We start from the raw sequence: 11,573 nt of genomic DNA on the forward strand, positions 1-11,573 counted from the left end.
TTTTTTTTTTTTTTTTAATAAATCCAACACCGTGACATTACATGACACTTTATTTAAAATACAAAATAACATCATATAGGGAGACTTTTACACACAATACATACAGGCAAGACTAGTTTTCTAAGAGTCCTGTTTTAAAGGAGGACGGGGTCACAATCGGTTCCTACTGAAGTCGTCGGGGGTTTGTCTTCCACCTGGTCTCCGTCTCGGCCAGATGTCGTGGCGAACTCTGGCTGCTGGGGCGTCTCGCCTTCGCTGGCAGTACTTGAGATGCATATGTGGCACTGGGTTTCTATGGTAACTGACATGGGTTGTGCTGGCTGCGTTGGTAACAAACACCCCTGAGAAAGTAGAGAAAGTATTCGGACTGATTCTGGGACGTCCCGCTCCGTGCCTGTGGTGATGTTAGTCGCTGGCAGTGCTGCTCTACTCGTCCTGGTAATCCAGCTCTCTCTCTTTCTCTTTCTTTCCTGCCGTTGTTGTTTTTGTAGCTGTGTTACAGTGCAACATGGAAGCAGAACTAGGAACTTTGTATGGAAATAATCCTACTCATCCGGTCTCTCTCTCTCTGATCCGATCAAACATGGTGGCGCCGTCGTCGATGTCTCAAATCCCAGCCGAGGCGCGTCGCTTGGGATGGTTACCACTTGTTACCTTCTGAGATGTTCGTCATCTTTAGTGTATTTGATGTGGGTGTTTTCAGAGAGGGGGAACGGGTCTTGCTCTTCCCCCCGGTCGCCTCACACCTCCTCTGGATCCATGGGACCCTCGGCGCCCTGCGGGGCGTCGGAGTGGAGCCGCAGGATGGGCTTGTTGCACATGGGGCACACGCTGCGGATCTCCAGCCACTTGAGCAGGCACCTGGGAGGAGGAGACACAGGAGCAACGTGTTTACTGCAGCAGTTCGCTCCTGCTTGAACGGTGGGGCTTCGTTCAAGAGATGAAGAAAAGGCATTTGGATGGAAAATCGAGATAGAAACAAAAAATAACAATAATGCAAATTTTGCACTAGAATTTACGAGGGTAAATAATACTTTTTCCTTTTTTCTTGCATAGTTTTGATCAGAAATTTACATCCATTCAGTTTCTACAAATGTCCATCTTAATATAAGGAGTTAGAAACAATTAATCGTGATCAATTATTGATATGATTGTCAACTAACTTAGTAATCGATTAATCATTTGCATACAGACTAAAAAAAATTAAATTGCCAAAAGAACAACACCCTAAGACCAGTACTTAAGACAAAACTGCACGAAAAATGTATGAATTTAGCATTTGAGATAAAAACCTTCTTTGTTCATATGTTCTACCCAGAACTGCTTCAGTTTTAGCTTCACCTGGTACAAATTCAGTACAAAAAAATCGATTAAGCACATCCATTTTTTAATAGGTTAATCAAAAAATGAATAATTATTAGTGTTAAGTAAAGTAATGCATCTTAGGCAATAAAATGTGTATTGTATTTAAAAAAGGAAATTAATAATTTGTGTCTTTTAATGTATTTCTAATATTGCATAAAAATTGCTTAAACTGGTTAAATGAAAAATCTGCAGAATGTGCCTTTTTTTTCCCCAAATCCAGTTAATCGTCAGAATAATCAATAGAATAATCAATTACAAAAAGAATAGTTACAACTATGTTATAAATACTTAACTAGTCGGGCTCTATTACCAGTTATTACCCGATCATGAAATGACGATGCTGAGGCTGGTTTCTGACTCTGCAGAGTCTTAAATCGCCGTTTCGCTCTATTTTTGGCTTCTGGACAAACTTAGATCAGCTAAAACCTTCAGGAAACCTCGAATTTAAATTCACAAACGTCTCAGTTTAATCTCAGTTCATTCTGTTTGGGATCATAACCTCACACTAAGCTTGAGCCTGGGTTGTTCCAGGACTGAACCCAATCTTCTCTGACACGGTTTGGGTCAGATGGTCGGAACCACGATGTTCCAACGGGTCGTCCGGCCGGATTGGTCGGACTAACATTTAGATTTTACACACCTCCTCTACCATTCAGTTCCTTGTATATCACCGTGCCAAGCTTACAATAAGCTGAAAAACCATCATGGAGACAATCCCCTCTATCCCTACTGATGAGGTTATTTTAGAGAACATTTTTGCGTCCGTTACAAATACCGGGCAAATCTGACTCTAAAAGCCTCGTCAGTCAGTAAATTTGAATAATAATTAAATAAGTCGGACAAAATAAAACGTGGCTTCGAAACGCATCAAAACACCCGACTGACAGATCTGTAATTCCAGTCCATCAAAGTCAGGTCAGAGGCTGTGATGAGGAGATACGCCGTTCCTTTATGTGAACGCGTGCGGCGGAGCCTGAACGGTCCGAGGAGCTCGGTTCATGGTCACAGATCCCTGAAGCATCAAACGGGGATCAAAAGCCTCTGGGGAAAAAAACACCTTTTGAAACGCTGGAGCATGTTCTGAAATCATCCCTCATATTTTCCAATCATTCGTCCACATTCACAGCTGCACTGGAAATGATGCTCACTGATTTTTACTGTCAATAAGACGTCTGGTTTGTTTTATTTTTGTTTTTTGGGTTTTCTGAAATCAAGTGTTTACACAGACAGGAGAACGAGATATAAAATGCGGCCTGATTATTTGACTCAAACAACGAGCATCTGTCTCGGATCATTATGGCCAATGACAGAGAGGGAGACCAAAGTTTCAGCAGAAGTGTGATGTTATCTGTTTATTCGTCTTTATTAGTCTTCCAATAAAGAGAAGGCTAAACCAAAGAAAATGAGAATCTTACATATTCTAGTTTAGTTTCAGCTTCTCTCAGCTCAGAAAGAAACAGGAGTCTCTGCTTATTAGCAGCTTGGAATGGGAATGCCAACAGATCTGACATATGACATCACATAGGTGTCCAAAGAGTGACCGAGGAGCCATTAGTGACCCTTGGACTAATTTTCCCAAACTGCAGTTCAAGAACGACACAAACTGCAGAACCACGTCTACCCGGAGACTGTTACTGAAAAGCCGAATCGGCTTTTGCTGAATTACTGAAACTTGACTACAAATGTAGCAAGCATTCAGGAAATAAAACCGGTGACCCAAATTCTCTTCTCACGACTGAGAGTGGAGCTAATCTCTCTCCAGAAGCCTTCAGAGCTCAGCGACACTCACTTCTTGTGAAATGCATGTGAGCACGGACACACGCCCAGTTCATCTCGGGTCCTGAATTCTTCCAGGCACACGGCGCAGGTTTGCTGCATCAACGGAAACAGAGCGGGTTAGTTTAAGGGAAAAGAAGGACGAAACATTCCTCAGTGTGCCACAGAGAGAGAGAGAGAGCACTGTGTAACTTCAGGTTGTCTCTTTCCGACCAGCGGGCCATTTGTTTTCTCATTTCACAGTAATTTAATTTATCTCTAATGAACAAACAGGCCGTTGTAGAGAAATTGCGATCTTGCTTTGTTTCCAAGCAACAAGACCAGTTGGACACATAAATAATACAAAAAATAAATAAAGAAAATGTTTCCCTGAAAATATATAAATGCAATTCCTCCAAGCATCCAGAAATTGTACCGAAAACTTCTTGTATGTTGAGGTTCGAATTTAAAGACGATTCAAAACTGCTTCATTGTTCTGGAATCAAATTATTTTGTTAATTCGTTTCCCAAATTCAAGTGAAAATACATTTTAAACAGCTATTATAAATTTCTATGCTGAAATGTTTCTTATTGAACTCGGATGAAATTATAACCTGAAATGTTTTCATTAGCTGTAAGTGGAAAATTATTATAATTAACAGAAATAACAGCTTGAAAACACCAGTGTGTGTTTATTTAATCTGCATAATAATATCACTTAGTGAACGAGTGACTAAAATCAATGCATTTCTCAATAATATTCCATCTGGTTGAAAATGACTGCATGTATGGACACTGTAGAATGCAGCAATGCACTGCTGTCATTCTAACAGTCACACATTGTGCAGACGCGCTCACACTGACCTTATTTAAAGGCATCTCCACCCTAATTAATGCGGTACGGCCAACTAATCATGCCTGAAAGGAAAAGCTGATTGAGTTAACCCGACTAAACAAACACACCCAGCTCATAAAGGATCATCTGAGCTCTTGTGGAAAAGTATTCTGGCTAAAATAAAATGCCGTTGTTAAAAAAAAAAATAAAAAATAAAGCTTTTACGGAAAAAGGGACTCACTCCGAGAAGGCTCAGCTTCTTGCTGGCTCCTTTCAGCACCACCTGCAGTGAAGAAAAACGAGAGTGAGGAGAAAATGTTGGATGTTTTCTTTAAAGCTCTTCTCATTCTCCCAGCGCAGGAGCCACGAGCCTAATGCAGAAAGCCAAGAGCGTTTTTTCCCTCACACAGTCGCTTCCTTTTACCTCTGTCACACATTTGATAAAAACCACCGAGTAAAAGCCTACACACAGGTGGAGTCAAGGCCAACTTTTAAAAGTGTAACACGGTGGGCTTCACATGAATTTATAACATCCTTCAGAAACCTTGTAGGGCTGAAACGACTAATTCAGTAATTGATTAATCGCTAACTGACTCAATGTAGACTCAAAAAAAGGAAATTTGATGAAGAAACAACAGAGTCAGTGCAGCAATTAAGCTAAAACTGTACAAAAAAAAAACTGTTTGAAAACAGAATTAAACTATTTGGAGCTTTATTTTTAACATTTTAGGGGGGTGGGGGGGAAGGCTTAAGCGATTAAATGACAAAATCTGCAGAATGTGCCAATTTTTTTTTTATCTGATTAACCGTCATAATAATCGATTCCTTGTGTTACTCAGTCGCTCACAGTGACGGGTCTGGGTGTGACGTACCTCGTTGTAGCTGAACTGCTCCCTGGTTCCTTGCTGTTTTAACCTGAGGGAGACACAGGAGAGGATTACGCTGCCGTCTGCACAGGGACAACTGCGTCAGGCTCCAGATATGACAGGTCTACACTGAAATGTGTCCGGTTCAGTCAAAGCGGACGCAAATCGCAAGGCTGTTCAATTGTTCAGAAGCTCAGCTGTCATGCGTTGATTAAAGATGTAGGGGAGGGTTGGTGTTGGGTTTCACCTGGCCAGACTTTCTCCTGTGGGGTGAGCGTTACAAGCTGTCAATTAAAAGGCATATTTGTTGATTCTCCTCGTAAAGTTGTATCAAAAGCCTTTAAAAAGTTTTATATTTTTGCAGCAGTCTGACCTTTTGCTAAAAATATTGAGCAAAATCCTCAAGTTGAGTCACTTATTTGGTAGAAATCCCATGTAAAGAATAAATATTTCAACAAAATCACCAGTGACACAATCAATTTCTAAACAAATTTTACTGAGCTAATTTTTCTATGCTTATTTTTTGAGTTTATTAGAGTTTCTAGGAAACTCCTTTAAATAATCCACAGCTTTCTGTTTTCCTGAGGCACAAATAAAGAGATTATGGGGGAGTTGTTGTACCATGTATTAAAATAGGGAATGCTAATAATTATGTCACTTATGATTTTGTCAAAACCGATTTTTTTTTTGAACATACCCAATAAACGGTACTCATATTGAAGGTTAAATATTTGTCTGCATGGCTTTGAATTCGTAGGTCTTTTGCACGTCTTTTACCAGGGCGGGCAACACATCATTTTCTCAGGTCTGGGTCTGGAGAAAGCTCCAGAGGGAAGCATCTGCTTTGAAGTAGGTAGTGAAAGGAAAGACGAGGTAATGCTGTGCTCAGATTGGAAACTCTGAATTTTCAAGTCAAACTGAATGAAATTCCTCCACAGAAGGTTGAAAGCTTCTCACCACCGCTGATCTCAAAGCCCAATATGGCTGCTGTGTATGCTGACCACACCAGCATTTGAAAAATACGTCACATCACAATGTCAGATCCCTTTATAATCATTTAAAATAAAAATAAATGCGTATATAGGATGTACTATGCAGTTATTTTTAGGTTGAAAGAAAATTTGAGGGTAAAACCCTGACATGAACCTACCTAAGCTGGAAGTGTAATTCAGATGATGGCCACTAGGTGCTTATCCTGACCCAGTATGTGGTGTTTCGTAAACTTCCTCAATTTCTAAACATCTCTGAAAGAACATGGAGCTCTTTTTTTTTCTGCATGTCTAATTACCAAACCGCCCTGTATTAGCGTGCTCATGTAGTTTTTAGTTAACTGTTTTAGAAAAAATGTAAAATAGGCTTCAGTAATGATTTTGGGAAAGATTTCAGATATTAAAACAATGCCCTGTTAAGGAAATCAGACATTTTAATTCTTTTTTACAGACCAGACTGAGATAGTTTATTCTGATAAAACTCAACATTGGTCTTATCTGATTAGCCGCTCCAGGTAAATTACACACACGCACGCACACTCATAACTAAGGGCATAAAAGACCGGTTAACCTACCATGGATTTTTTTGAACTGTAAGGAAGCCAGAATACCTAGAAATAATTCACACAGGAACGCCCTGTGCCAACGAACCCCAAAGTCAAACACTAACGATGTTCCTGCTAGTACCGCCCACACACCTTAGCAAATGTCTTTTATCTGGGTTATTGAAGGTAACTAATACAGCATGCCGTCTTGTATTTCCTGTTCTGGAAGTGGATAGGAGAAATGGCAATCTCTCATCATGTCACATTTTCATGGCAGCAGGGAAAACAAATTGGGAAACACAATTTAAAGTCTGGAGACATTCAGAATGACCAAAAGAAGGTCAATTATGGCTTGGCAGCATTAGCTTCATTTAATACACTGGAATGTCTTGAGGTGCCAATAAATGTTGTACAATATGATTATTAAAAATAAATAGTTCTGTTTGTGGAATTATTTGTTTTTAATAAATAAATATGAGGAAGTTAGTGGCTTTTTTATGTGTGCGAAAAGAAAATATGTAAAGCCTTTTATTTGGCTACCAGCATGAAGGGCGTGCATAAAGATATTGAGAAACAGTCACAAAACTAGTTTATATACACCAATTGTTTTTTGGTTTGTTTCTTTAATACTTCTCTAATATCTCTTTTTTTTTGGTCTGGCTTCGTCCTCATCAAACTTGTCGCCTGCTTTGTCTTTCTGCCCTCTGGGGATGTACAGGTGTCGCTTAGTGGCTTTCGCAGACAGCGGCCTCCTGCTCTGCCTGAAAGTAACCCAGACGTGTGCAGAAAGCGAGAAAACCGAGGCAGCGGGGATGTGGCTGAACATCAAAGGACGAGGTGAAAGGTCTCAGTTTGCTAAGTTCATGCAAATACACCTGCAGAGTTGGTGGGAAATAATTTGCGAGCGAGCGACAAACGAAGCCGAGTCACCTGCTGCTTATTTGAACAAAAGGTTACAAACATAAAATAGCGGGTTTTGATTTTAGTGGAGAGTGAGATGAATACCCATTCTGAAAATATTTGCTTAATTTCGTCTGCTTTAGCCGAATCTATTTTCAGTCTGATTTTTTTTTTTTTTTTTTACCAGTTACTGGACGAACCGCCTTACCTGAAAAGGTAGCAGCAGAAGATGAGGCTGAGCATGAAGACGAAGAGGCCGATGCCCAGGACGATGACATAGATGTTGAGGGGGAGGTGGTAGATGTCAGACGTCATGCTGCAGTAGTGTTCAGAGCGATGAAAACTCAAACCACAAAGGCATCCTGCCAAGAAGAGTGTTCAAATGCACAAGTTTGTCACTCGGTACGCTTGTGGCACCAAAGCTTTCCCTTGTTTGTTTGTCGTTTCAAATGAGCAACTGTGTCATTTTTTAAAAATATATCTCTGCATATGTTTACTGTATTAAAGCTGTTGCCTTTATCGACAGGAACATTGACGTAAACATGCTTTCTGCGGCGACTTTTTCCTCACAATTTTTGTGAGAAGCTCCTTTAGTGTTTATAAGGTGAGCCGTACCATATTTTGATGACAAAGACCCACAATGGAGTCGCACATTATTAGAAATAGAGCAAAAATGCGATGATGTTGTTAATTGTTTATGACCATTTACAAAAAAATGAATAACCAACAGAAACGGGTGTGTTCATTGTAAACACAGCGTGTAGATAGTGATTTGTGGATCACAATGCAGATTGTGTCCATCCGAGCGACATGACTTACTGGAAAGTCGGTTCTGGTAAAAGTGAACAAATCGATTCACAATATCAACAATATTGATACCAAGTCTGTATCGGTTTTGTTACAATATCAGTGTGATGAGATCGATACTTTAGTTTCAGATTCCTTCTTGAAATTTTTTTATTTATTGTGGTATTCTAGTTTCTGAACTCAACCTCAAAGAAGATTTTTATTTGAATTATTCTCAATCTATAAAACAATACACACAAGTTTAAAGTATCAGTTGGGCTTCAACAAAGTAATTCAAAGGAGAAACCACAATAACTCACAAAGGTCAGACGTTTGATGATATATAATACTTAGATAATAAGTATTGGGGTCGGGGATACTGGCCCTATCAGATCGATACTAGAATAAGCACACCTCTCTAGCATTGGCCCTTATCTGGCATTTCAACGAAGAAGAAATTTAGTTTCTCATGAAATTACCAGAGAATCTCAAAGCCCTCGTGAAACAATTCAACATTAACAACACATCTATAACCTTAAACACCAGAGTCCACCAACAAACAGATCCCCGTCCTCTTGGCGCTCGCTGACGGGTACAAAACGTCCTGTGGATTTAAACGCAACACGCAGGTGTGTCCAGGGATCTGCGCCTGGCACTGCGGTGGCAACTGAGGCGCTCGCAGGACTGAGCGTTAATTGCCTGTGAACAAGACAAACATGAAGGATGGACAGCACTTCTGTCACGACACCATCTGTTCCACAGAATCTTCCGAGATGACTGGCAGAGTGTGAGTGCAGGCGTGTGTGTGTGTGTGTGCGTGAGTGTGTGTGTCAGAATGTGTGGGGGAGGCCGTGTGGTTGGGATTTGTTGTCGGGGAAGTGGGGGTGTGCTAAACAGAACGTACTCTCAGGGAAAAAAAAAAAAGCACCATTTGGTCAAACCATAGAGGAGGAAGCCCCACTTCCACAGACCACATGTGTTCCTATTAATTTGCTGTACAGGATGCTGTTTGCCAGCCTCTAAGTGACCATGTGTCACTCTTTACAGTGAGGGAATGGGTCCAGCGTGCAGGAGGAGGGGTGGGGGCGTGGGGGGTTGGAGATTTATGAGGGTTCGGGGTCAAGTAGGGACATCCGAAGGGAGCGTCAGACATTACGCAGTTTTAAACGAATATACATTGTGTGTACACAAAAGTGACGACACACGGCTAAGTGATCAGTTTGAGATTATCGGAGATATAAAGTGGGAGAAATATCAACGTTTAATATTTTTACATCAGATTTTGGGGAGAGGATATTTTGTGTTCTTAGGAACAAACACGTCAAGATCACATTTCAAGGGTTAATCCGTATGAACGGTGCGAAGGTTTGGTTTGGTTTTAGCAGCCGGTGTACGGGTAACTGGACCAAGCCAAGCTGATATGACCCAGTTAATCAGGCGGGCAGCTAGCCTGCAGTCCGCTGCCTTACAGTCATGCGATTCTTATGTTTTCCAACTGTAGTGTGAAAATAACAGCAGTTTCATAAGAGCTACCGACGACGCTCCTTTTGGTTTCCGCAACATGACTATTAAAGTTTCTTGGGGTGTTTTTGCGACTGAAAATATTTCCAAACAGCCAAATGTGTCTGTCTTCTAGTTTTTCTTTTGTTTTTTTCTTTTTTCCCTCATGCCATCTGTCCTGCAGTGAGCAACCTAAGTCAACAGGTACCAGAAAATAATAACACGAGAGGTGTAAAATACACATATCCTTGAATTCTGCTTTATTGCACGTATATTAGCAGCTACTTCCTGCTTTATTTCAATCTCGTCAGTCAAGTCTGCAGACTGCCACCACCTCGCCTGTGTTTACTGGTCGGCGGTGAAATCCACTCACTTACCGTTACACCATTGGAATGGTTGCATGAAATTCGACTCCCAAGGCAGCAGCAGTGAATTCAGGGTCCTGTCAGGAGAAGAGACTGGAGAAACGCCAGAAGCAGTGGATCCGGAGACTCAGATGCCGTAACTTGTTTCTGTCTTAGCGAAGGTTTCTCTCCCTGACCTGGATCTTTGCGTTAGCTCCTTCAGAAACAAATCATGGGAGATTTTCAGATTCCAGAAATCCTCAGGAAGTGTGGTTCTTTTTGTTGTTGTTGTTGTTGTTGTGGTTGTTGTTGGCTCAGCAGTCTGGGCTGCTGCACAGCACTCTCCCAAATCTGGATTAACCACTCCGGGGTTGAGTTGAGGCGGCGAAGATTTGGGTCTGGGGACCTCAGATGTTTCTGAATGATGTCACCAAAGGAGGGAGAAGAAGAAGAAAACAAAGAAACATGGCTGAGAACAAACAGGAGCAGAGGCCTGGTGAAACGACTGAGGACTTGTTATTGTAAAAAAAAAAAAAAAAAAAAAAAAAAACTCACTCAGTCATAAACAACAAGCAGCTTGCAAACAGGAAATACTCACATTTCTAACAGGGAGAGAGGGGGAAAGAGCCTCCTTGACTTCACTTTGCGTCACTTTGCGGTGTCGTCTCCTCTCTCCCCCCACCACCACCTCCACCACCACAACCTCTCACCAGTTACAATGACATCCAGCGTTAAAACGACAAATCCCCAGCACCTCAACGAAGGCAATAATCCAACATTAATCTGCGCTGTTGTCTTCCTCCTATAAAGCAGCTTTTTCTAACAGGGGATTTTCACAAGTCTCACCCCCTCTCCGGTCTCCTCCTCCTCCAGTCCTCCGATCTTGCAGTCGGTGCTCCTCCTCGGCGATGAAGGCAGCGATGTTCTCCTTCTCCAAGAGCAAACAAAGTGAGGACAGCTCCATGCAGTCAGTCCTCTATGGCTGCTGTGTGTTTGTGTGACACTCGGAGAAGATACGTGCGTGTGTTTTGTTTGTGCGTAGGGAGGGGGATCCTACTCTCCCTCTAACCATCTGCTCCTTCGATTAAGAAAAGACAGAAAGAAGAAGAAGAAGAAGAAAAAAAAACTCTGAGACAAAGGCGGAGTGTGTTTGTCAGCCTCTCACACCTCCAGCTGGCTTTGTCATGGCAGGCTTTCCCCCCCTCTTTGCTCCTTTTTTTTCTCTCTCTTTTTTTCAGTCCATAATGGTGCCTGCAGTTTGCCTTTTTTCTCCCCCCTTCTTTCCTCTCCCTCGCTCCTCTCTCTTGCTGCTCTGCTTCGGGTTTGTAAACAGATCTCTGCTCATGTGACCAGCCGTTTTGCCTCGCAACTCTCTTCTCCGTCAGCCCTCCCTCGCAGCCTCCGTCCTCCAATCTGCAGGCGGAGGCCAGCCAGAATGAGCCAGACGTTGACGAATGGGGGGGACGCCTGCGAGCACGACGGCGGCGGCGTGCGTGCGTGCGTTTGCGCGTTTCTCGTCCACCCCTCCACCACTCTCCCTCCTCCATACACTCCCATGCATTTATATATATGTGTGTGTGTGTGTGTGTGTGTGTGTGTGTGTGTGTGTGTGTGTGTGTGTGTGTGTGTGTGTGTGTGTGTGTGTGAGTGAGAGAGAGAGAGGGAGACTTTTGAAGCAATGAAGGGGG

At 42.1% G+C, this 11,573-nt stretch overlaps 1 protein-coding gene across 2 annotated transcripts; it reads right to left on the reverse strand.

Annotated features, from left to right (window-relative positions):
• Positions 1-5: 5 nt before the first annotated feature.
• Positions 6-11,296, reverse strand: LOC106945663 (RING finger protein 122). 2 transcript variants are annotated; one of them, XM_015029496.1, is made up of 7 exons: positions 10,484-11,282; positions 9,919-10,302; positions 7,464-7,617; positions 4,828-4,870; positions 4,197-4,238; positions 3,155-3,237; positions 6-861 (listed from the first exon to the last, which is right to left on the reverse strand). In XM_015029496.1, exons 2-7 carry the CDS (start codon positions 9,941-9,943, stop codon positions 741-743), a joined length of 468 nt encoding a protein of 155 aa, XP_014884982.1. In that variant the 5' UTR covers positions 9,944-10,302; positions 10,484-11,282; the 3' UTR covers positions 6-740. The 2 variants fall into 2 exon arrangements, with proteins under 2 accessions (XP_014884982.1, XP_014884983.1); XM_015029497.1 differs by lacking the exons at positions 6-861; positions 3,155-3,237; positions 4,197-4,238; positions 4,828-4,870; positions 7,464-7,617 and having other exon boundaries at positions 9,978-10,302; positions 10,732-11,296.
• Between the last annotated feature and the right edge of the window lie 277 nt (positions 11,297-11,573).

Source organism: Poecilia latipinna, unplaced genomic scaffold (assembly GCF_001443285.1).
Source record: "Poecilia latipinna isolate Pla-1442-1.1 unplaced genomic scaffold, P_latipinna-1.0 Scaffold155, whole genome shotgun sequence".
Classification (NCBI taxonomy): Eukaryota; Metazoa; Chordata; class Actinopteri; order Cyprinodontiformes; family Poeciliidae; genus Poecilia; species Poecilia latipinna.

What these genes read in the sequence shown, in the direction of transcription:
- LOC106945663 (XM_015029496.1), bottom strand. Translation starts at nt 9,943, where the DNA reads ATGCAACCATTCCAATGGTGTAACG. An exon ending in AGCAGTTCAGCTACAACGAG is followed by an intron (nt 4,239 to 4,827) that starts GTACGTCACACC and finishes TCTTCACTGCAG; the next exon opens with GTGGTGCTGAAAGGAGCCAG. An exon ending in TCACATGCATTTCACAAGAA is followed by an intron (nt 862 to 3,154) that starts GTGAGTGTCGCT and finishes TCCTCCTCCCAG; the next exon opens with GTGCCTGCTCAAGTGGCTGG.